General features: G+C 39.3%; 1 protein-coding gene across 1 annotated transcript in view; it reads right to left on the reverse strand.

Moving 5' to 3' along the window:
- LOC143111485 (phospholipid transfer protein-like) overlaps window positions 1–27,590 on the reverse strand; it is a 104,871-nt gene that overhangs the window by 69,879 nt on the left and 7,402 nt on the right. Inside the window, exons 2-3 of the mRNA XM_076273730.1 lie at window positions 13,449–13,565; window positions 2,246–2,318 (exon numbers count right to left, since the gene is read on the reverse strand). Coding sequence (XP_076129845.1) covers window positions 2,246–2,318; window positions 13,449–13,551 — 176 coding nt within the window. The 5' untranslated portion in view covers window positions 13,552–13,565. The remainder of the gene's footprint in view (window positions 1–2,245; window positions 2,319–13,448; window positions 13,566–27,590) is intronic.

A 27,590-nucleotide genomic window follows, 5' to 3' on the forward strand; every position in this document is an offset into this window, starting at 1 on the left:
TAAACATGTTCCCGTCCCAACTTTTTTTGAAACATGTTGCTGGCATAAAATTCAAAATGAACATATTTTCCATGAAATAGTCCAATTTTTCATTTTCAACATTTGATATGTTGTCTATGTCTATGATCTTTCTGCTGCTAAATATGGGTTTACAAGACTTGTATATTATCACATTCTGTTTTTACTTGCATTTTACACAACGTCCCAACTTTTTCTGTTTTGGGGTTGTAGATTATTTCTCCCTCTTTTAAATTGGAGTGAGTGTGGAGCGATTTCACTGGAGCGGGAGGATTTTTAAGTGGAGTGGGGAGCAAAATTGAGCGGAGCGGCCTGATGTAAATTTGAGCAGAGGAGCGGCCGAGTGAACAGCAAACTGAGCAGGAAGCGGGATATTCGCACCGCTCAGCTCCACTCACTAGCTCTGTTTCTTACGAGGTGCGTTTCATTTTGAGACATGCGTTTCGTTTGGAGCGGCATACCAGGCTATCAAAAGCTGTCAGAAAACAGTTTACTTTTCAGATTTGATTTGAAACTGGTAACAGTGGGGGCGTATTTTATATTGTCGGGTAGTTCATTCCATAATAGGGCAGCATAACGAGTAAAGGCGGCCTCACCATGTTTGCTTTTAACTGTTGGTTTGGTAAGCAGATCATCTTTTATGTGATCTTAGAGGTCTTACAGGGTGAATCATGTCAGATAGCCCGGCCTGACCCAGAAGGAGAGCTTTAAAATCAATCCTTAAACTCACTGGGAGCCAGTGGAGTGATTTCAGGATTGGTGTGATATGATCAGATCTCGTTTTTGTAAGGACTCAGCTGCATTCTGTATCCTCTGAACTTGCTTTATGATCTTTTTTGGAAGGCCTATACCGCGTTGCAGTAGTCAATCCTACTAAAAAATAAAGGCATGCATTAGTCCCTTCATTTTGTAATAGTTCTCAAATGATAGATAGCTGACTTAGTAACTGCTCTCACGTGGTTATTGAAAGTAAGATCTTGATCAATAAGAACCCCCAGATTATTGACCACATTTTTGGCTTTAACGCCTTTTGTGTCCAGAAGGGTGGCCATTTTTATTCTATCTTTATTTTTACCAAAAATGATTGCCTCAGCTGGAGGAAGTTATGGGACATCCAATTGTTGATTTGTTTAAGAAATTGATAAAGAGATTTCAGAGGGCTAAAGTCCTCTGGGGACAGATACAAGTAAATCTGAGTGTCATTGACATTGGTTTGGTATGAAAGCAGGTTATTCTTCATAATTTGGCCAAGTGGGAGCATGTAAATATTAAACAGTAGTGGTCCCAGGATGGAACCCTGGGGGACACCACAAGACAGAGGAGCTGGTGCAGAGGTACAGTTGCCAATAGACACATAGAAAGTCCTGTCTTCTAGATATGACCTAAGCCATCTAATAACAGTCCCTGTTATTAGACCAACTCTGTGCTCAAGGCGATGTAATAAAATGTTATGGTTCACAGTGTCAAAAGCTGCACTTAGGTCTAATAGTAGCCCCACCCCTGCCTGATGCCTCCTTGCCTGTGCCTATTGGTGTCCACGACCATGGCAGCCTTGACAGGGACAACAAGGAGGCGGACATCCCCCAGCACCCCCCCCCACAACTGCACTACCCTATCCCATCCATAGTGTCTATTTACAAATTTACATTCTGTAATTACACTTATACATAGCCATATTCTACTGCTCTTCATCCTGCACACACACTTATTCTTAATACTATTATAATGTTACTGTTTCTGCACTACAATGGTACTGTTACCACACTGCACATAGCTGTACATACTGTACATATCTGTTTATATGGTTAATACTAAATATCCATATTTAATCAGTTTTTCTGTAATATATTCTGTTAATACACTGCATATACTGTATCTATATTGGGTAACACTTTATAATAACTACACACAATTCATCATTTATTAAGCCTTTGTTACTTATTAGTTAATGAATTGTTCATCATTAGTAATTTATTGTTCATACATCAACAACATTTTTGCTGCCCAATAACTTTTAGTCCTTGGGAGATACAGTGCAACCACAAGAGAGCAACACACAGACTGATGGATGGCATCTAGGCACGTTAGTGTGGGCAGATGCACAAATAATAAACAAATAAATATAAAATACATAATACATATTTCTATTCATATAATGAATGAATTCATTACATATCTTTCAAAAAATTATAAAAAAGAATGATTATTGTATTGAGAATTATTTTACCTTTTAAAAGAGCCGGAACCTGTCAGAGGTTTGTCAACTAGCTCCGTCAAAAAACTGAAACCAAAATCTTTCACTGCAAAAACACAAACACAAATACACAACACAAACACAAACACAAATACAATTTGATGTTCAGTGAAAATAATGTTGCAAGACTAATGTTGGAAAACGGGTCATTCCGTGTCAAATCAGATAAGGTTGTTGCTGAACCATCTCAGATTTTGTTAAAATCTTGTCTATATCATCACTGGGTCTTAAAACTAGTGATGGGCAAATGAAGCTTTGGTGAACCACTAAACCACAGCAGTGTGAAGCTAGCAACACTAATGAAAAAATCCAATATGGCTGCCACATGTAGATTTTTCAACATAAAAGTCCTTACCCAAACCAGTATATGTAACCAAAAATATTGGTTTGCTAAGGACTTTTATGTTGAAAAATGTATGTGTGGCGGCCATCTTTTTGCTTTTTAGCTAGTGTCGCTAGGTTCACACTGCTGTGGTTCAGTGGTTCGCCAAAGCTTCATTTGCCCATCACTACTTAAAACCAGTTGTGCAAAACTTATGTTATATATAAAACTTATATATCTTTTTCAGACCTTGAAATTCTTTCATTTTTACAGCTTGAAAAACATGTGCCATGTTTGGGCATTAATATCTTGACAAATATTATTCCTAGCCTCCTCAAATTGTCTAGGATGAAAGACCAACTCATAAATATAGCTGCAAGCAGCAATGAGGGGGCCAAGCAGATAGGCCAGAGTAACTATGGCAACGAAATGCTGTTAGCTCAATGCTGCAATCAGACGTATGGCCATAAGCTGTCAAAGCAAGTTTCACGTCTAGCACGTCAAAAGTTACAAGGCAAAATGCATTTTTGCTAATTGCAGTGACCCTAGAGGTCAAAGGTCACACAATTTCTTCGGCATTCACCTTATGGGGTCATGAGTCCATGTACCAAGGTTGGTTTTGATACATGCAACGATTGCTGAGATATGAGCTCACTTCCTGTTTGGCGGCTTCGCCACAAATTTCGATTGGATGTGACGGGCGAACGCTTCTATCAATTGTTACAGAAATAAATGAAGTGACAAGGCATGGTCTGAAAATGGTCTGTGCCAATTTTGGTGAAGATCAGATGAAATTTGTGACCTGTGTGAAATTGTTGGTGTTTTTGATCAAATCAAATATGGCGGCCGAATAAATTATGTTGATGTGACAAGTTGCCCTCAGTTGACCTAAGGACCTTTCACAGTATTACCAGACACCACTAGTACAATTTAATTCTAAGCACAGCAGCAGCTACAGGCCAAAAGGCATGTTTGTGAATTACAGCGCCCCCTAGAGATCAAAGGTCACCAAATGTCTTGAGGGTCCTCCTGATGGGGTCATGAGTCAATGTACCAAGTTTGGTTGTGATACATGCAAGGGTTGCTGAGATATGAGCTCACTTCCTGTTTGGCGGCTTCGCCGCAAATTTTGATTGGCTTTTACGGGCGAATGGTAATCCTTCCGAAGACAAAAAGTGATAACTTTTGTGAGGCTTGGTCTGAAGATGATCTGTGTCAAATTTGGTGGGAATCAGAGAAAGTATGTGACCCCTGATACATTTTAAGTGTTTTTGATGAAATCCAAAATGGCGGAAAAGCCATCATGGCGGAAAATGACGTTGAACTCGGCTTGGTCCAAGGATTCCAACAATACCTGACTTTTGAAAATCGGACCAACAGGTCAAACGTTACGTGCATGAACGCACTTCCAACTTTGGCCTGTTGGTGGCGCTAGAGGGTTCGAGTTGCCGGCATGAAACTTGGTGACATGAATCATGGGACCGTCCCCAATCAGTGTGCCAAATTTCCCAACTTTTTACCATACGATTCTATGGGCTGCCATAGACTCCCATTGCATATAATAATAAATATAACCGCAAGCGGTGATTTACGGGGTCCGAGCAAAACGAACATGATGGCATAGCTTTTTAGTTTTACATATGCTTTGATTGTTTGGCCACAATTGTTCAAAAGAAACGTGATCGGATTTCGGTTATCGGATTTCAGTTACCGGATTTCAGCTATCGGATTGGATCAAATCTTGAAAATGGGTTGTTCAAAGGGAAACAAGGATCCTGAAATTGGATTAGATCACATAATCTATTCTTGGTTTTGATCTGGATAAAACCTTCACTTTGTGTCGTTCAAAACTTTTGAGTTGGATTGGAATAAATTTGATGCATAAAATTAGGATTACCCTGTGCTGTAACATTATAGTGTGCTAACCTCCACAACCCAACAGTATTCTAACAATACTTGATTCTACAGGACTATTTATTTGTTGTGGATAAGATGAAGGGTTTGATAATGGAAGGCAGTGTTCCCCACAGAATTGAATTGTATTTGTGGTGTATTTGCCAGTCACATTCACATGGTGAAAATGTGTATTGGTAAACACACAAGAAAAACTCCAAGTATACATTTGACAATAAAATAAAGGGCTTTCCTGAAAGAGAACACCTGAAAACGTTTGGAAATTCTGGGACAATTAGACATTTGTAGAGAAGAACAGTAATGGATGAAATATAAATATGATAGACTTAATGATGAAGGAAAAATAGTAAACAAAGAAGTTCCCCTATATGTCTTCGAGTGTGTAGGCATTCTGATTCTTGGCAACTAATGAGTGTGAATGTTGATTGCCTGATGTCATTCAGGTGCTGTTCAATGGTGTGACTCTTCAATAACCAATAGCATGTGCATCTTGAGCCTAAAGCTCTAGCAGGATTCGAACTCTCAACCTAACAAACACCAGCACGAGGCATTATCCCTCTGAGCCACTAACAATCCGACATATTAGGCAGTCACATTCACATGGTGAAAATGTGTGTTGGTAAACACACAAGAAAAACTCCAAGTATACATTTGACAATAAAATGAAGCGCTTTCCTGAAAGAGTACACCTGAAAACTTTTGGATATTCTGGGGCAATTAGACATTTATAGAGAAGAACAGTAATGGATAAAATATAAATATGATAGACTTAATGATGAAGGAAAAGTAGTAAACAAAGAAGTTCCCCTATATGTCAGAGTGTGTCGGCATTCTGATTCTTGGCAACTAATGAGTGTGAATGTTAATTGCCTGATGTCATTCAGGTGCTGTTCAATGGTGTCAATCTTCAATAACCAATAGCATGTGCATCTTGAGCTTCAAGCTCTAGCAGGATTCAAACTCTCAACCTAACAAACACCAGCAGTGTGTAATGAGTGTGAATGTTAATTGCCTGATGTCATTCAGGTGCTGTTCAATGGTGTGACTCAGAAGGCTCAATGGTATGGAGTGATGACACGGAGATGGCAGGTTTTGGTGCAACACAAGTTAACTTTATTTGAGTTTCAATTCATCTGTTCTTTTGTTCTTTACTTGTATGTGTGCTGCATCAAAGAGGAAACAAACAGAAAATGGAGTAATCAGTGAAATGGGGTAAATCAGTACAGATCCCAACTCACAAACAAACCAATTGACATTTGAACAATAAACTGAAATCATATGGCTATATAAGGTACAACTAAACAATACTTGACATCCCAAGTCAACCAACATCACCTAATCATCTCTCACATGGGACTCCAACACACCAAACCAACAAACAAAGACCTTAACTTTACACAGGATGGCAGAGCTACTCTACAAACTGATAAACATCACAAAAGTCATAGTGAGGGTGATTAAAGTGATGACTTACGTTAACTCAAAGACGCACACAGAGCAGGACACACTGGTGCTGGGTTGAGATGAACAAAAGAGCGAACTGAGGGCGAGCAAACAATTTATCCTGGTCTGAGCCCCTGCTCCGGAGCTACAGGGTTTCCCAGCGGGTAAACTTTGGAAAGATTTGCAAAGATTTGGAAAAGATTTTTGAAAGACTACAGTCTCAGACCCTCTCACATCTAAAGACAAGTAGTAGAGTTTTAAGTCACAGACTATGATTTTGCAATGACTAGGGATCTTGCAGGGTCACTATTTACAAGACTGCAACATGATTCCTTTAAATTATTACCCATTGTGCAATAGATAAACAGGAACTGAAAATTATAGCCTACTAAACTCAAAGTCGTATTTTCATGTTTCTGCAGCATTGTTTCATGCGTGACATCCTTAACCGATATAGAGTTGTTCTGTCAAAGAAATGACAAATATTATAAGAATAACAAATAATTATAGGCTACAGCTTATAATTATACAGTAATACTTGCCTTGCACTACAAGTCCATATTGACAAGTAGCTGTAATGTTATAGTGTGTTATCCTCCACAACCCAACAGCATTCTATTGTAGTATGCTAACATCCACAACCCACTAATAGCTTCAAGTGGGATTTGAACTCTCAACCTAAGGATCACCAGTACAAGGCATTATCCCACTGAGCCACTGTCAATCCTACATGTTGGCCAGTCACATTCACATGGTGAAAATGTGTATTGGTAAAAACACAAGAAAAACTCCAAGCATGGAGGGGCGATTAGACATTTGTAGAGATGAACACTAATAGATTAAATATAAATATGATAGACTTAATGATGAAGGAAAAATAGTAAACAAAGAAGTTCCCCTATATGTCATAGAGTGTGTCGGCATTCTGATTCTTGGCAACTGATGAGTGTGAATGTTGATTGCCTGATGTCATTCAGGTGCTGTTCAATGGTGTGAATCTTCAATAACCAATAGTATTCGAGCTAGAGCCTAAAGCACTACCGGGGATTCGAACCCTCAACCTAACAAACACCAGCACTAGGCATTATCCCACTGAGCCACTGACAGTCCTATATATTGGGTAGTCACATTCACATGGTGAAAATGTGTGTTGGTAAACACACAAGAAAAACTCCAAGTATATATTTGACAATAAAATGAAGGGCTTTCCTGAAAAAATACACCTGAAAACGTTTGGATATTCTGGGGCAATTAGACATTTATAGAGAAAAACAGTAATGGATGAAATATAAATATGATAGACTTAATGATGAAGGAAAAATAGTAAACAAAGAAGTTCCCCTATATGTCATAGAGTGTGTCGGCATTCTGATTCTTGGCAACTAATGAGTGTGAATGTTAATTGTCTGATGTCATTCAGGTGCTGTTCAATAGTGTGAATCTTCAATAACCAATAGCATGTGCATCTTGAGCCTAAAGCTCTAGCAGGATTCGAACTCTCAACCTAACAAACTCCGGCACTAGGCATTATCCCACTCTGCCACTGACAATCATACACATTCAGCAGTCACATTCAAATGGTGAAAATGTGTGTTGGTAAACACACAAGAAAAACTCCAAGTATACATTTGACAATAAAATGAAGGGCTTTCCTGAAAGAGTACACCTGAAAACTTTTGGATATTCTGGGGCAATTAGACATTTATAGAGAAGAACAGTAATGGATGAAATATAAATATGATAGACTTAATGATGAAGGAAAAATAGTAAACAAAGAAGTTCCCCTATATGTCATAGAGTGTGTCGGCATTCTGATTCTTGGCAACTAATGAGTGTGAATGTTGATTGCCTGATGTCATTCAGGTGCTGTTCAATGGTGTGAATCTTCAATAACCAATAGTATTCGAGCTAGAGCTTAAAGCACTACCGGGGATTCGAACCCTCAACCTAACAAACACCAGCACTAGGCATTATACCACTGAGCCACTGACAATCCTACATATTGGCTAGTCACATTCACATGGTGAAAATGTGTGTTCGTAAATACACAAGAAAAACTCCAAGCATGGAGGGGCGATTAGACATTTGTAGAGATGAACACTAATAGATTAAATATAAATATGATAGACTTAATGATGAAGGAAAAATAGTAAACAAAGAAGTTCCCCTGAATGTCATAGAGTGTCTCGGCATTCTGATTCTTGGCAACTGATGAGTGTGAATGTTGATTGCCTGATGTCATTCAGGTGCTGTTCAATGGTGTGAATCTTCAATAACCAATAGTATTCGAGCTAGAGCTTAAAGCACTACCGGGGATTCGAACCCTCAACCCTAACAAACACCAGCACTAGGCATTATCCCACTGAGCCACTGACAATCCTACATATTGGGTAGTCACATTCACATGGTGAAAATGTGTGTTGGTAAACACACAAGAAAAACTCCAAGTATATATTTGACAATAAAATGAAGGGCTTTCCTGAAAAAATACACCTGAAAACTTTTGGATATTCTGGGGCAATTAGACATTTATAGAGAAGAACAGTAATGGATGAAATATAAATATGATAGACTTAATGATGAAGGAAAAATAGTAAACAAAGAAGTTCCCCTATATGTCATAGAGTGTGTCTGCATTCTGATTCTTGGCAACTAATGAGTGTGAATGTTAATTGTCTGATGTCATTCAGGTGCTGTTCAATAGTGTGAATCTTCAATAACCAATAGCATGTGCATCTTGAGCCTAAAGCTCTAGCAGGATTCGAACTCTCAACCTAACAAACTCCGGCACTAGGCATTATCCCACTCTGCCACTGACAATCATACACATTCAGCAGTCACATTCAAATGGTGAAAATGTGTGTTGGTAAACACACAAGAAAAACTCCAAGTATACATTTGACAATAAAATGAAGGGCTTTCCTGAAAGAGTACACCTGAAAACTTTTGGATATTCTGGGGCAATTAGACATTTATAGAGAAGAACAGTAATGGATGAAATATAAATATGATAGACTTAATGATGAAGGAAAAATAGTAAACAAAGAAGTTCCCCTATATGTCATAGAGTGTGTCGGCATTCTGATTCTTGGCAACTAATGAGTGTGAATGTTGATTGCCTGATGTCATTCAGGTGCTGTTCAATGGTGTGAATCTTCAATAACCAATAGTATTTGAGCTAGAGCTTAAAGCACTACCGGGGATTCGAACCCTCAACCTAACAAACACCAGCACTAGGCATTATACCACTGAGCCACTGACAATCCTACATATTGGGTAGTCACATTCACATGGTGAAAATGTGTGTTGGTAAACACACAAGAAAAACTCCAAGTATATATTTGACAATAAAATGAAGGGCTTTCCTGAAAAAATACACCTGAAAACTTTTGGATATTCTGGGGCAATTAGACATTTATAGAGAAGAACAGTAATGGATGAAATATAAATATGATAGACTTAATGATGAAGGAAAAATAGTAAACAAAGAAGTTCCCCTATATGTCATAGAGTGTGTCGGCATTCTGATTCTTGGCAACTAATGAGTGTGAATGTTAATTGTCTGATGTCATTCAGGTGCTGTTCAATAGTGTGAATCTTCAATAACCAATAGCATGTGCATCTTGAGCCTAAAGCTCTAGCAGGATTCGAACTCTCAACCTAACAAACACCAGCGCTAGGCATTATCCCACTCAGCCACTGACAATCATACACATTGAGCAGTCACATTCAAATGGTGAAAATGTGTGTTGGCAAACACACAACATCAAGAAAATTCCTAGCATACATTTGACAATAGAATTAAGGGCTTTATAAAAAAGAGTACATATCTGAAAATGTGCACTGTTAATGGTATCCACCTAATGATGGTTGTATGGTTGTTATCCAAGAAAAAAAAATTACTCATATAGGAATATAGGTGATATAGGAGAAATGGGCTGAGTGGTCGAACTTTATTGGCCTATATCTCTGAAATGGAACAACGTATCCAAATTCTTTTGAAAACTTTTGTGAGGCTTTGTCTAAACATTGTCTGTGAGAATTTTGGTGAAGATTTGATAATTTTTGAAGCCTGTGAAACTTTTTATGATGTTTGGCTTTTCTCTGAAATTGTGGCAAAAGTAAACATTTTTAGAGCATAAGACCAGGGTGAAAAAGATGCATCTGAATGTAGAGATTAATATGATGAAAGAATTTTGAGTCTAGGTGAATCTGGTAAGGAGAAATAAGCGTTTTTGACAAGAGCGCCACCTTTGGGTGCAGTACCCCAAATTTGGGTTATGGGTAGTGGGGGGTACTGGTAACAATACTTGAAAATGTCAAGTTTCTAGGACTTACGGTTTATAGGAATATAGGTGATCTAGGAAAAAAGGCCTAAGTGGTCTAACTTTATTGGCCTATATCTCTGAAATGGAACAAAATATCAAAATTCTGAGCGATAACTTTTGTGAGGCTTGGTCTAAACATTGTCTGTGAGAATTTTGGTGAAGATTCGATTATTTTTGAAGAGTGTGAAACTTTTTATAATGTTTGGCTTTTCCATGAAATTGTGGAAAAAGTAAACATTTGTAGACCATAAGACCAGGGCCAAAAAGATGCACCTGAGTTTAGAGATTAATATTCTGAAAGAATTTTGAGTCTAGGTGAATCTGGTAAGGAGAAATAAGCATAATTAACTTTTTTTTTCAATAGCGCCACCTTTGGGTGCAGTACCCCACATTTTGGGTTATGGGTAGAGGGGGGTACTGGTAACCATACCTGAAAATTTCAAGAGTTTTGGAGTTACGGTTTAGGCTGCAGTATGATTTTTACAGAATTTTGGCCAAAAAATGAACGGTACAGAAACAATAGGGTTCCTGCAGCTACGCTGCTCGGACCCCTAATAATAGGAAAACGTAGAAACACAATGAGGTCCTCTCAGCTTCGCTGCTTGGCCCCCAACTAGGAATGCAATTCCGAGGAATTACACAAGGGGATATATGTCCCCTATATGTCTTCGTGCATGTCTGATAACAACTCATTGTGGATGATTCTGCCATGTTTATAACTAGAAGCTTTCCCATTTATATCATGTTTAGGCTATATTGTTAAAAATGTCGTTTCACTAGGTTTTTACATGGGTTAGGCACAGCACATCCAAATAAGTAGGCTTATCGACCCACCGGCCGTCAGTCCCCATAGGATAACATGGGAAAACTCGACCCCCTACCTGGTGGGCCCAAATGTATTTTCATCTTCCTAAAACTGTTTTTCCATGTCTCACCTCCATAAATGATTGTTTAAACACAGATATTTGTGCATTTATTAAAATACATGGAGTAACAGCCTGGTCGGGACGACATATTTCACAAGATTTCAAAGCTGCGCTAAATGTTTTGTTGGTTAGGATAACAGCATTTACTTCAGGAGCTTCAGGAACCATCATTTCGCTTGCTGCTACTCAGCCAGTGAAACCTGTGAATTCTGATAGTCGAAGTCGAGCCAGTGAGTAAAGTAGCCTACTATGGGGAAGAGACTCACTGATAGCCTGAAACTATCACGCATTAACTATTTTGGCCACTAGATGTTGCCAAGAACAAGAGTTCTGTCCCTAGCTAGTCACTTGTTACCCAATCCTCTTGTTATCCAATTAACCTGTTCCTCATTGTCTCTGGTCACATGTCTCATTTCCTCATTGTGTCAGTGTATTTAAACCCTGCTCTTTGTCTGTGTCTTTGCTAAGTCTTCCTGAAACCCTGTGTGTCTCAAGCTCTAAGCCTTTGTGGAAATTTGTGGAAATTTTTGCCCTGTGGATTCTTTACCTCTGTGTTGACCCGGACTATTTAAGGTATCTGTATTGGATTCTCCTATTGGATTTGTTTGCCTTTCCTGCCTCGGACTGAACCCTGTTATCTGAACCCTGGCTTGGCTCTTGGACTTTGTTTTTCTGGATTACGCCTTGGATTGATGTTTTTGGATTTAACTTTTTGGACTGTTTTTGACTTTTTCGGATCTTCTGAGCTTTTGTGTCTAAAACCTGAAATAAACTCAGTTAATCTTACTTTGTCTGCTCTACACTTGAGTCATTAGTCTCAGTGGCCTAGTGGGTTAAAAGTCAGTTTGCCACTCCGACGGACCAGGTTCTAGACCTGACAGTGACCGAAACGTATTTAATGTAATGCAAATCAAAGGGGTGTGACCACTAGTTAACTAGTGAGCCATTTCTGTGTGAACTAGTTAACTAGTGAGAGCCAAAATGCTCACTAGTTAACTAGTAAGGCCCAAATTATCTCTAGTTAACTAGTTTATATGTTTCATATCTTACTAGTTAACTAGTAATGCTCTTCTATATTTTACTAGTCAACTAGTAAGGTACACAAATGTTTACTAGTATAGTAAGTAGTAAACTAGTTGAAGCCTAAATTCACACTAGTCAGCTAGTGGCGCAGAATTAAAATTAGGAGGCGGAGAACTCTGGAAATTGAGGCTTTCTATTGGCTCCCTATGTCCAAATAGAACATGACAACCAATCACAGCGCAGAATTTCACAAAATCCCACCCACAACATCTGCATGTGGCACACAAGTTAACATGCTGGCCAAAGGAACTTTAACTCTGAATTTTACTTTACTTCTGCACTGCTGCACTGTTGGACTTACTCATTTGCACTATCACCATGACCACTACCACTATCACCATTGCACTACCACCATGACACTCATTCGCACAGAGCACCTAGAGCACCTTACCATATCTTACTATGCACAGAGAATCACAGGCTCAGTCCCTGCCTCAGTCATTGCAAGCGCCTCTGATTGATTAATCAACACTATGTGGATACTATTTCTAGAATGACTTAGATTAAGTGTTAGTATAATCTGTATTTTTGTAATTTGTTTATATTTTTTTTTATATATTGCATTAAGTGTTAGTTATGTAATTTGTATTTTAGTATATTTAGCATTCTTTATCTTCTGTCCTTATTGCTTAGTTGTGTTTTTATATTATATACTTTATTACTCTTTCTGATGTTAAAGAATGTGGTTGTGTTGTATGTATGCTGCTGAGACCTTGAATTTCCCCTGGGGATCAATAAAGTATCTATCTATCTATCTATCTATCTATCTATCTATCTATCTATCTATGCACACACACACACACACACACACACAAAACACACTCACACACACCCACATGCACACCCACACGTACATGTACACACACATTCACACGCACGCATGCACACACACACATAGACACACGCAGTTATAACTTATCATTTTTACCAACTCTCATTTATTAGACACAACCCCATTTTTAAGCTTCCATATATCGAAAAACGTATAATACAAGACTAAACATTTTGCATGTTTGTTGTTACAGGTACTATGAGATTATTGACATAATGTTTGTAGAAAATTGAGGGCCAGGCAGGAAGATTTTCTAAATCTGTTGATTTGGCACGGAATGACCCTTATGTACATACTGTATGTACTTTATACAATGTGCAGAACTTACAGACATCCTGTGCTCTCGTGGTGATTCGCACTTTGAGGCCTGTTGGCTCGGTGGAGGACCACAGGGGCACTAAGAAAAGCAGGTATAACACACGGTAAGTCATCCTGAAGAGAGTATCTGAAACACAAGCAGAAGAAAAGAAGGAGACAGTCAACACCCAGATGTATTCAACATTAAGGCAGACGTAGAATGGAAAACCTTATGGTTGTTCCCTCCTTCATATGCAAATCTCTGAATTTTAAATCAGACAGACTCATCAGTCATGCTGGCTACAGCTGGATACCTCTCGACGAGACCGAATGAGATAGATCTACCTTGACGAGAAATATTGCGGCCTAGAGCCGTATATCGCCATCTTCTGGCACGAGATCTCATCACCCCCCTATTCTCCACGAGACAGATTTTTGCCTTGACAAGAAATATCATGATATTTTTGTATCCACCCCTACGGAGGGGTAATGTTGTGTGTGTGTGTGTGTGGGGGGGGGGGGGGTATCTGTGTGTGTGTGTATGGGGGGGGGGGTGTTGGTTGTATGTGTGTGTATGGCAGGGTGTACCTGTGTGGGGATGGGTCATTTTTGCTTTTTATTTTATAACTAGGTGGCGCTATACCACAAATGACTGGTTATGGGATGGTTGAGATGGCACCTTGAGACCAACATACAAAAGTCGTTCCGCCCACTTTTGGCCAAATCTACAGTATCTATCACATACGTAGAGACTCGTTGCTATGATACACAGGACTCACTGTGAATTGACGACCAATTAAAATTACACGTTTTCCGTATAAGAAGCAATTCATTTTTTTCTCGCGCTGAGTTTAAATGGTGGAAAGAAGCAAACAAAGTAATTTTGGTCTCACTTCACACATAATCCTAATTTCTTTCCTAATTCCTTTCCTAATTCCTACGTAGGCCTATACTGAAACTTTTGTTAGATCTTCAGGGCACAGTTACACAAACGCCTGAACCAAATTCTGGAACGGAGGGATTTACAACATTGAACGCGGTATTACTGCAGTAACATTCCACCATTTCCAGAGATTGCTGTGTTGCTAGTTCACGACGCAGGCTTCAGTGTAGGCTACATTGAAGTGAAATGCGCAGTTGTCCAACATAATATAACAGTGTGTGCAGGGATGGGCACAAACCTCACCTCACCTCACTTTTATTGGTTATTTTTCCAAAATTAGAGCATCCTTTGAGCCTTTTGGATAACTGAAACAATATGATCATGGGGGAAAATAGTGCAAGGACATAGTGGTCATAGCCTATAGTGTTTACTAGACTAGCACACAGCGTTAAATAGAATAGTTGCATAGGCTACAATACAAGCAAATAGGCTATAACATACCTTATGCACATTAACTTCACTGCCCAACCCGCGAAAAAGGAAAAGAAAAAAACAAGTTTATGTCGCAATTTGCGATAGAGAAAAACACAGTTATGGTAATCTACTAACAATAATGATTTGCTCACAACACTCTAAATACATTGCACTGCTGTTTTGGTTTTCCCAAACTTTTAGATGACTACGCAGTCAAGGATTTTTAACACCCGCACCAACCCTACTCGTCATGACGCACCTTAGCCCCAAAAAGGTTGAGAACCTCTGCTGTACGCATTAACTGAATCCTTGTTCCAAACAGTGCTTTATTTTTTTTAAATAAGCCTACAGAGGAAAGCAAACAATTCAACATTTTAAACATGTGTAGACCGTGACCGTAGAGGACAATTTCTCGCTGCTGTCAGTGTCAGCATCACTGCTAAGAACAGTGCGTCTTTTAACGTTACGGTTAAACGCCTGAAAAATATGAAGCTGCTGCTGTTGTTTTCTTTTCATGACTGAATGATTTAGGCTATTATCCTATAATTGAATGGAACGTTGTGTTTTTAAGCGTCAGAATTGACCCATGCAAAGCCACGCCACACAGGCCAAGGCATGGCAATGCTATGTTTTCATATTTTATAGTCTATGATTTCCATGCACACCATATTCCGGTTTTATTCGGAATAATGCCAATATTCAGATTGCACATGAGTCAATAAATATAGGCTAGTTGTCACACAAGTGTTTTTTTATTGTTGTAAGCTAATATTGAATGATTTCATAAATAAAGCTGTGAAAAAATTGTACGCACAGTACGTACAGAATTACGCCTGCCGGCGCCACTGTTGTGAGTTGTAAGTGGTTCTCTTTTCTAGAAATGCCTTGCAATCTTTGGGTGCACTCACCGCATGTTTTAATTTAATCTCTGGCTCCGTTCCCCTCCCGCCCACTCCCGTTGATTTTTGCCCGTCCCGTCCCGTCCCTATCACGTTACCAACAGTGAAATTGACTCCCGTACCGCAGGATTCCCGCGGGAATACCGTGACCCGCGGGAGTCCCGAAAAATTGTTACCCTCTACACCAGATACTCTAATTTTGCTGAATTACTATAGCTAAGCAGGCTTAGTTAGTACTTGGATAAGAAACCTCCTTGGAAGAGTAGGTTCCTGCTGGAAGCAGTGTTAGTGGCTGGCCAGTAGGTGGCACTCTTCCCTGTGGCCAAAAGCCACCAAACAAATATCAATCCCAATGTCCTATTGCAGTGACAGAGACACTGTAACGCAGGAGATGTTTTCCTTTGCATGAATGTTAAATTGAGGTCCTGACTCACCATGGTTGTTAAAGATCCCATGGCACTTATCGCAAAGAGTAGGTGGTTCCCTGATTTGCTTTATTTATGTACACATGTGCACACACACACACACACACACAAAAACACACACACACACACACACTACACATGCACACACACATACATGCACACACACGACACGCACAGACACGCACACACACATGCACACACACGACACGCACAAACACGCACACAAACACATAAACAGACATACACACACCCACACATACAAACACACCTACATACACAAACACACGCACGCACACACACACACACTCACACACAAAAAAACACACACAAAATACATATACACAAAAACAACCACACACTCTGCAGATTGCAGATTCACTCAATTACAAACACACAAAAAAGGAACAAAGTAGGAAATGAACACAATTTGACGAGCATGACTAATTTTTTCGGAAAAAATGTGCTGGACTGGGTGGCGTTCATATTTTGTACCGCTCTGCAGTACATCTAGTTATTACATTGTATTGCATTTTGTAGAAATATAAAGTGCATTGCTTGGAAATATTGAGATCTACAATATAACAGACATATGTACATGAAGCTTCAGCCATTAGTATATAGCCATGAAAAGTTTGGCGACTGCAGCAGTCATTAGGTTTTGGCTGAGCCGGCTAGCCAGCCAATAACTTCATCAGACAGCCATTATTCTCAAAACAAATGGCTTCGCGGTCTATTGTATACGCAAGTATACTTGGCCGAGAAACCTGATTAGAGATGTAACGTTATGAAAATTTAACCTCAAGGTTATAGTGACCAAAATAATCACGGTTTTCGGTATTATCGTGGTATTTTTAAAAGTGTGTTCAATATGTTCAGAAAGCACTGACAGGCCTACACAAGCTGAAATAATTTCAAAAAGTGTCCTGTTACCCTACCATGACTTGGAGTTTGCTATTTCTGTTATTTGGATCCAATGAGTGAGACCAAAGTAAGTGTTTGAATTAAAACTTTAGGCTACTGTATTCTCCTGATAACATGAGTGGAATGGATTTAATGTGGATGCGAACATAAAGACGCGAGTGACGTTTTGCGGTGAAAATGTTCCGCCTTTTAAAATCAGGCCTAGTCTAATCACAGTTAAAACCATCAATTAGACAACAGAATCAGTAGGGTACCAGTTATGTTTCATTGTACCAGGCCTACTGTATGTCAAAAGCTATCACTGTTTCCACACCGTGGTAATCAACCATGATATTTAAATTTGAAATGAAAACGGTAATTGTGATCGTCAACATTTTTATTTCATTTACCAGAAATATAGGCTATTTCAAAAAAAAGAAAAATGTACTATTACTACTTTGCTAAAAATCTAACTTTGCTACCTAAACAAGCCTATCTGATGTTATTTCTTGTGTCTTATTTCTTAAGAGACTTGTGGACGGAATGAGCCTGCAAGAGCACAGGGACCTCACCACACAGTTGCTAGTGAGGCAGCCAGGTCTGGTGTTTGATGATTCATCAGTGCAGACATGTCGTTCCCCCACCTGTGCCAGGGATGCCTTGGTGTACTTGTACACACTGCAGAGACATGCCAACCAATTGGGAGAGAAAATGCTGTGGACAAAACCCAGCCACCTGTGTGAGCCTGCCTCACTTCACACAGTACTGCCTAGATGAGATAAATGTGTCTTAATTCACCATACATGGCTTGCAATGTTTTAAATTTCACAGGTTATTGAATACCATGGTAATGACAATATTCACAAGCCCATAATCCATATTTTGCATAGCGCCACCCACTGGCAACAAAAAGAATGACAAGAACACTGATGTCACATAATAGATTTGAGCATACTCCTCCTAGACCTAGTTTGTCAGATTCATGTGAAATTTGGCAAATATGATGGCAAGATGACGCTGATGTTAAATCGCTAAGGGATTTTTGATATGTTGTAATACAGCGGGGAAAATAAGTATTGAACACGTCAATATTTTTTTCAATAAGTATACTTCCAGTGAGGCTATTTGCATGAATTTTTTTACCGGACATTAGTATTAATTTAGGTAATCCACACATATATAAAAATCCAACCATTAATGTCTAAAAGTAGAGTTATGAGTAAAAAAGTGGAATGGCACAGGGAAAAAGTAATGAACACGCTAATAAAAAGCAGTACACAAAGGCAAGAAATGGCAAGGAACAAACTGGAATCTATAAGTAGTTAGAGAAATTATCCCTCCTATCTGTGCAAATTGATATAAGCTGGGTTAGTACATATTGGTGGGCTATGAAAAGGTTTTTGTTACCAAGGTGTCAAACAAGAAACATTTCATAATGGGTAAAAGCAAAGAGTTCTCCCAAGACCTTTGCAACCTTATTGTTGCAAAACATATCAATGGAACTAGTTACAGATGCACATCAAAACTTCCGAAGCATCCAGCAAGCAGTATTGGAGCCATTATCTGTAAGTGGAAGGAACATCACTGCATCATCACTGGCCATGCACAGGATCTCCTTGCAAGATTTCTGACCAGGAAGTCAGAAGGATAGTCAGAAGAGTAGCCCAAGAGCCAAGGACCACTCTGAGAAAGCTCCAAAAAGACTTAGGTAATGCACTCCAGCACCATGGCCTCTATGCACGCTCATCCCGCATGACTCTATTGCTGAAGAAAAACATGTCAAAGCTTGTTGAAAGTTTGCTACACAACATTTAAACAATCCTATGAAATACTGAGAGAATGTATTCTGGTCAGGCGAGAGCAAAATTTAACTTTTTGGATGTCATACTACACAACATATTTGGAGGAGAAATGGAACTGTGCATCACCCTAAAAATACCCTACCAACTGAGGTTTGGAGGTGGTGGCATCATGGTATGGGCTGGTTTTCATCTCATGGTACTAGCAGACTTCATAGAGTTGAGGGAATGATGAATTGAGTTATTTTGGTCTGGGAGAATCTTGATGATGAGGATGAGACATGGTTAGACCCTCCAGCAGGACAATGATCCAAACTATTCAGCAAAGGAAACTCTCAATTGGTTTCAGAGAAAGGAAATAAAGGCCCTGAAATCTTGGAATCTTCAATATTAAAGGACTATCTGTTGAAAAGAATGGGCCAAAATCACACCAGAATACTATAACTGGTTAGTTTCGTCATACAGGAAATGCCTTGAAGTTGTCATTACGAATAAAGGCTTTTCCACAAAGTATTTAAGAAATTTCAGCAGGCGTGTTCAATACTTTTTTCCTGTGTCATTCCACTTTATTACACATAACTCTACCTATGAACTTTAATGTTTGGATTTTTTTATATGGGTGGATTATCTGAGTTAATACTAATGTCTGGTGAAAATTTCATGCAAGTAGCCTCATTGGAAGTATACTTACTGAAAAAATGTTGATGTGTTCAATACTTTTTTTTCCCGCTGTATGTTATGATTTTAATATCTTACACATAAACAGGAAATGTGCCATAAAGTCAAAGTGCATTGAATGAACAGTCTGAAACTTTGCAGGTTATAGTAGGGGGGCCTATGTGTCTAATTTGGGGGCTTGTGGGATTCGCATGTTAATTTTTGGAGAGTATTATATCTTTGTTCTATGGGTTCTTAAGAGTAAAAAAAACATGTCTCCATTTTTTTTGAAGGTTTTGAAGGACCCAAATCAAAGGTCAAATTCAGAAAAGGTCAAATTTGGTATTTTGTCCATAAACCTCACATTGCTGGTATTATAGCATAGGGTTTGGTGCCAAAAAGCAAAGATATTCTACAAGGTAGTGTGCAAAAGTGGGCCACATAAACAATACAACATTATTAAACATTTTTAGGCTGATGATGAAATTTCTCGAAATTGTCCGCTTAAAAAAATAATACTTCAATATCAATACTATCAATTCATGCCTATTAGTGTGCTTGAGTGTAGGCCTAGCCTGCTCTGTCAGTTATTGTCTACACCCATTCAGAGCACAAAGTGCAGAAATCTCTGTTAAATCAAATTTAATAGACTTTTACATAGCACCAGCTGAAGTCTGTAAGGCCTTCAGTAGCCTATGTAAGTGTGAAGAAAAGAAAGGGTAAAGGATCAGATAGACAAACAGACAGGTGTGTGTGTGTGTGTAAGAGAGAGAAAGAGAAAGAGAGATACCAGCATGGACGGATTATGAACTTTCAGGCCCCTGGGCCCAGATGTATTAAGGGCCCCCCACTAATTGTTGTGGGGACATTTTTTAAATTGATTTGATGTGATTTCCTGTATTCTGGTGCATTTTGGGGATGGTCAATACTTTAGTTCAATCAGATTCATAGCCTATGTGTTGATATGATTATTGAAGCAATGATTCCATGCAATGGCTTGGGCACCCTGACTCCTTGGGCCCCTGGGCTTGGTAGGCCTGTGCAGTAATCCATCCCTGACTACCAGTGACAGTTGGCTGATGATAGCTGGCAGTGATAGAATTTAGAATATCGAATAAGCACATAGTGCTCTGTTCTTCATGGTTGGTGATATTAGTGACCTTCTAGCCTTCTTCATTTGAGGAAGCACATTTTCATAGTTCATGGTGGCACAGTCTAGTTAGGTTATATTCTGAGGGGTGTCTTTCTGTTAGTCAGGTGATGGTACACATATTCTAAAAGAAACAGATTTTGGGCTATGTATCCAGTGGCAGATATGTGTGGACTGGTGAATGACCCATCACTAGAGACGTATGCCAAATTTCTTGTTTTTGTCCATGAGAGAGTATGGAGATGTGGATCACAGATCAGCCAACGATTACATTGTTACAGTGCAGTTATTTTACAACAGAACAAAGCAGTTTGGCACAGGAACTGCTACAAATCCACCTCAGTGTCTTCAGAAAAGACGTGGTAGACCACCTTCTGAACCTGCAGCAACACCTGCAACTGCATCAAGTCCATCTAGAGGACTTTGTACACTTGTTCAGCAGCAGCTGCTGCCAGCATAGATAAGTGCTTCTTCTGTCAGAAGCAGACAAAAGAGCGTCTTCATGAAGTGTCCTCTTTCAATGCAGGCAACCAACCAAGAACTATAAGTAATATTTTGAAATCAATGACATTTTACAGGTAGCCAGTGTAAAGATGCTAGGATGGGGGAAATATGTTCAAATTTTTTGTGTGTGGGAGCAGCTGCATTTTGAATAAGCTGTAAGCTCTTTAGACAGGTATTATTACAGCCAGCATAATAGCATTGCAATAGCATTGCAATTTTCTATCCTTGAGATGACAAAACATTAATTTCTCGGCATCTGGTAAGGATAAGGACTTCCTTATCTTTGAAATGTTCCTTAAATGGTAAAATTAAGTTTTGGTGATCTGTTTTATGTGATTACTTAGTGCTAGGTCCTGGTCAATTATAACTCCCAGGTTTTTAACACTTGTGGATGAGGTCAGTGGAAGATCACTATTTGTAGCCTGTGATGTGGATAGGATATTCCTCATCTTTTTAGAACCTAAAACCATGACTTCTGTTTTATCTGAGTTCAAAAGCAGGAAATTATTCGTCATCCATGTCTTTTATACATGTGTCAAGTTTGGCTAACAGGGTTAATTCATCAGGTTTTATGGAGAGGTATAGTCATGTATCATCTGCTAAACAACAGGGGCCCCAGTACTGAGCCTTGAGGCACTTTTACCATAATCTGGGTAGATGGTTTATTATGGACCTGTACAAATTGTTGACGGTTAGGAAGGTATGATATAAACCAAGCGAGTGCTGAGTCTTTGATGCCTATCAAATTTTCAAGCCTAAGTAGTATGTCATGGTCTATGGTGTCAAAGGCAGCGCTGAGGTCCAGGAGGACCAGTATCGATACAAGGCTAGATTTTTTGAGGAAGGGCTTAATAACAGATGTCTTAACTGCGGTACATGCCCTGATAGAATTATTTATAATCTAGAGCAAAACATTATCCAGGAAGGGGAGACCAGTCTTAAGAAGGTGAGTACAAATAGGGTTTAGTAGACTAGTTGTAGATTTTGATGAGGAAATTGTGGGGGTGAGATCTGATATGTTGTGTATATGTAAATGAATTAAATGTTGTTTGAGGTCTCTTCTGTGATTTTGCTATCTTTCAGCAATGGAGTATGTGTATTTGGTGAAACTGATTGGTTATTGATCTTATCTCTAAATGTTTGACATACAATCATAATACTGACATACAATCATACTGTTGAAAATAAGAAAATAACTGTTTTGTGAACTTTATTCAACATAGCCAGTGATTTAGGCGAAATTTATGGTGTTAACTCATTGAATGCCAAGCTGTTTTCGGGAGCTTTGTCCTAGAGTGCCAGCAATCCAGACCATTGCTGATGATTTGTGTACAGCCACAGCATATTCTGTGTTATAGCTATGAACACGTACAATAGCTCGATTAAAAGGTAAGACTTTAAGCTCTCAGTGCGTGCAAACCGTGTATTTCTACACGCCTCCGTTCCTGAGAAATCCCAAGCTAAACAGTGGCTAGTTTTCATCAAAATCGCTGTTTTTTTCTAGAAATGGAGATAAACGTCTTTCATGAAATATGAAGTGTTGCCTGTTACTTACTCGTGTAAACGTTCCGGGAAGTGATCAGTGAGACCTGGCGAGACTGCCACCTCGTGATAGACCCACGAAAATGGCCTGGTTTTGACCTGATGTGCATGCGTCACTGATTCGACCCAAAGCGGCAACCGAGTTATGATAAAATGTCCAGATAAAATGTCCAGATTGTCCGTTTTCATGAGTTTCACGATCGTCATATAGTTCATTTCTATTCATCACAGAGTTCCCAAAATCACATATAAGGTGTATTAGAGTGTCTAGTTTCGTAATTTAAAAAAAAAAAGCTAAAAACGTAATATTACGTTTTTGGCACTCAACGCATGGGAAGGAAAAACGCAAATTATAGTGAAATATACAATTTCACAAAAATAGGGTTAAAACAGGTAAAACAAAAATGGAGACATAATTTTTCTCCATGTTCAATGACCTCTAAAGACAGTCCAACCACTCTCCAAAAATTAACATTTCAATCCCACAGAAACCACATAGGCCCCCTGACTATTAATAGATATTATGATTATGAAGACACCCAATGGGCCTGCCTGGCATAGCGCCACCACCTGGCCAAGCAGGAAATGTGCCAGAAATGGACGATGCCTTAACTGATTAATCTAAAACTTTATAAAATATTGGATATTATTGTGATGATATTCACATGTGTAATTCACATGCCTAGCATAGCGCCACCATCTGACCAAGCAGGAAATGTGCCAGAAATTGGCAATGCCTTTATTGATTGATCTGAAACTTTACAAAATATTGGATATCATTATTGTGATGATATTCACATGTGTAATTCACATACCTACTGTAGCATAGTGCCACAATCTGGCTAAGCAGGAAATGTGCCAAAAATGTTCAAGGCTGTGATGGATTGATCTGAAATTTTACACAAAATTAGATATCATGATGATGATGATATTCATATGTCTTATTAACATGCCTTGCATAGCGCCACCAATTGGCAAGAGAAGGAATGTGTTTTTTTCCACGTCTGTTGGATATCACAATCAGATGCATCAGATTAATCAGATTAGGTGTATATGACATCCAAACACCCAATATGCCTGTCTGGCATAGCGCCAACAGCTGGCCAAAGTCAGAATAGTTTTTGGAATTTATTTACAAAATTTTCATTAAATATCATTATTTTGATGATATTCACATGTGTTATTTCCATGCCTGACATAGCACCACCATCTGGCCAACCAAAAAGTGTATCATAAATGTTCTTTGCTTAAAATGAATGGTCTGAAATTTCTCAGGTTAATATATATTATATTTGGGCCTGCCTTGCATTGCGCCCCCACCTGGCCAAGCAAGTAAATGTGCCAGAAAATAAAATGAAAAAACAAATAGCACACGCATCAAATATGTACATTTCACAAACGCATCACGTTGGTGCTTTAGTGGATTCCGAAATGTCACGGGTTGCGGCCCGCAGGTGCTGGGCCCGCCATTGCCGCTTGCGGCTATATTATATAATTATTTTTTTATTGTATGAAGTTATGAGGGTCAGCACTTTACAACTGAAGATACCATTCAAATCAAGTACTTACAGAGGGAAAATAATAGCAATTTTTAAATTACATTTCTCTCTAAACACGTTCATTAAAAAAAGGAAACAAAAACTACATTTCATAACACCAACCCCAACCCCTCCCCGCACCCATCCCCCACTTCCCCAGCCCCCTTCAACTTCCCCCCAACCTTTCACACACAGTCACACACACACACACACACACACACACACACGCACAGAAAAGGGTTCAAGTATAGCTACTGTAAGAAATTATACAAGTTATTTACATAAATTACAAATTATAAGGCATCATAAACAGATTTCCATAAGTTATCAAATTGTTTATTTTTATTTTGATCCTCTGACAGTGTTTTTTTTCAATATTTAAATGATATTTCATTAATGCCCTCCACTCTTGGAGTGAATTAGCCTGGCGAGCCAGACCCACATTAACATGTAGGGTCTGAACACTCACCGTTCGCAGTGCTCAGTCCGAGGGGCGGGATAATCAGTTGTCTTTCAAATTCCCTCTGCACGCAATAGGACAGCGGCAGCGCTTTGAGTCCCATGCGTTTCCCACCAGCGGAGCTAGTTGGCTAGTTCAAACGTTTGCCAACTTAATAAAAGCTTAACTCGTGTCACACTGTTCGCCAACAGCAACATCCATCTTATTTGTTTTCAAGTAGCAGGGAATTCAAGCCAAACCGTTGCAACTCTGCCATTAATAATTATGTTAAGCCCACCTAACGACTCTATACACGATTTCATTGGCCCGTCGAAGTTTCGGTTTCTGGAGCTCACAAGCCAACGGAGAGTTGCTAGACTAGCCCTGGCAGCAAATGTAATTTAGATTGTCTAGATAATTGTCTAGATTTCTAGGCTAGGAGTGAATGTACTGTACATCTTTATTTTTCTAATATTTAAGAATGACCTTTTTGAAAATTAAAGAAGAGAACAGAATTTGCCAATCAGTTGGGTACCTTATTCCCTCTGTATCTTGAAAAATGCATAGCCTTGGTGTGAAAATAATTTTCATTGTTATTTTTGATGATAACCACTGCTCAATATCCTTCCATATCTGTTTAACCCTCATGCAATACCAGAAGGAATACATAAGTGAATCCTCATGCTTAAGTACCCTAGCAACAACCTAGCAACCACCTTAAGTACCCTAGCAACAACCTAGCAACCACTTTTTATAGCATAGTAACCACTATAATTACCCTAGCACCACCCTAGCAACCACCTTAAGTACCCTAGCAACAACCTAGCAACCACTTTTTATAGCATAGTAACTACTATGTTTACCCTAGCAACAGAGATGAGGACTCGAGTCTGAGACTTGGACTCGAGTCGCACTTAAGTCGCACAGTGACTTCAGACTTGACTTGCGACTCCACCTCAAAGACTTCAGACTTGACTCGGACTCAAGCTTCGAGACTCGCGAGTCGTGAACAACCTGCATTTCATGCAATTATTGCTTTTTTAAATGTAAATGTATTCATGTATTTCTATTTAATTTTATTGGTACATATGTTGGGGAAACGTATGGCGAGCGGTCCCCTTTGCCATAATGTGCATCGTACATGTGCTATGTGCGTGCACTCACAGCTCAAAAATGACCATGGCGACACCAAGTCCTCCCGGAGTTGTGCGTTTTTTGTCACTAGGCTACTTTTGGTTACAAAATGTATGTTCTGGATGTAAAGAAAATTAAGCGAACTCCATTAAAGCATATGTGATTTTCAGTTTCACATCCACTCTTGGCTGCCCACATTTTATTTCAGAAAAAAACATGATAGACGTTGGCAGGGTTGGAATTTCACGATGGCCATGGCCGTCATTGCCCCTTGCATTGTCCGTGAATCGGAGGTTCACAGGTCAATGTGGCCTTGGTGCCCGCTTCTTTCAATATTCTGCTTTGCATCCGACTAATAGCATATTTTATTGGGCCTACAGTGGGTCCCAGTTAAGAATTGACACTTCATTCACCATCAAGGTGATTCACGCAGCTGGGTGAAATGTAAGTACAACTGCAGCCGCTTGGGGGCAGCATAGTCCGCTGTGGCATTCCACGGTCGAACCGGACGGAGCATTCGACAGCAAGGGCTGTGATTGGCCGAGTTTTCAGTGCGTTTCTCTGTGTTTTTAGCAGCCCCTGCAACATGCTAGTCCACTGTAGCCTATAAGCTTTGTACATAATGTTAAACATAGTTTTGGATTCAGTGGCAAGATGTCTTGATTGTACAGTGCCTGTCTCTCAGTAATGTTTTAAAATGAGAGCTTCGTCAGCTGGCAGTAGGCTACTTTGTCAGCAGTCATGAGAAGTTCGCTTGCTAACAGAACATAAATATGCTGCCCAGAAACCTCGTGAATAGTTCTGATTTGTTTTACTACACTAACGATGTTAAATATAGCCTTTGCCTACAGCATCTCCTTAACAGTAATGTTAACAAAATGACAGCATTCATATGACAAAGGAAAACGAATTCGGTCACTCAAGACTGTGCCACAGCAACCAGTGTAGGCTACAGTCCTACCTAATAGGCCTACTCGAAGCAGATAGCGTTGTCTGACGGTGGAGTGGGTTAATGCGCGTATTTCCAGAACAGGTCTGCAACTTTCAGGCAGTTCTGAGTTCGAATCTAGGCAGGAGCAGAGCCATAAATAGGCCTAGGCCTATTGTTATCATTTTTTGCAAGGTGTTGCTCCTGGCAATACTTGTTTATAAGACGTTTGGTGATTAGTTGATAGCTGTTTTTGGGACACGTTAAACGTTCTTTATAATGAGCGCATACGGGTAGTAAAACGACTGTTATCCGATGTTACAACTGTAGGCTACAATGATTGCAATACAAAAATATGCGCGTGTTAGTTTAATTAGTTTTGTGATGTTTTGCACTTTTGCCTCATGTGTTTTCAGGTTTGAGGGCTTTTTTGGCAAGATTGACCTTGGTTAGACTCTGCATGTTATTTCTCCGTATGGAAAATAAAGTCAATTTTCGACACACGTCTGTTATTAGTTCAACAACAAGTTTTCCTTGTTAAAACATGTGACTAGTGAAACTCAAATGATTTTAGAAATATTTAGCCAAAGCCAAAAAGACAGAAGGAGAGACGCCGGTGCAGCTCAGATGTCTTCTTAATTTTCTTTATTCTTTTGTAAAAGGTGCAGAACATTATTAAACTTTGACTAACGTTTCGATGTTTGTTAGTCAAAAACATCAACACATCGAAACGTTAGTCAAAGTTTAATAATGTTCTGCACCTTTTACTAAAGAATAAAGAAAATTAAGAAGACATCTGAGCTGCACCGGCGTCTCTCTTCTCTCTAAAATATCTGTCCTGGCCTGGTTGCACCGGATTGTCCCCAAATGACAGAAGCGCGGAGAACCCTCCTTTGTCTAC

This window comes from Alosa pseudoharengus, unplaced genomic scaffold, assembly GCF_046254945.1.
Source record: "Alosa pseudoharengus isolate Yale_2024_CS ecotype anadromous, Long Island Sound unplaced genomic scaffold, YU_APseudo_1.1 YU_APseudo_1.1_scf_8, whole genome shotgun sequence".
NCBI lineage: Eukaryota > Metazoa > Chordata > Actinopteri > Clupeiformes > Clupeidae > Alosa > Alosa pseudoharengus.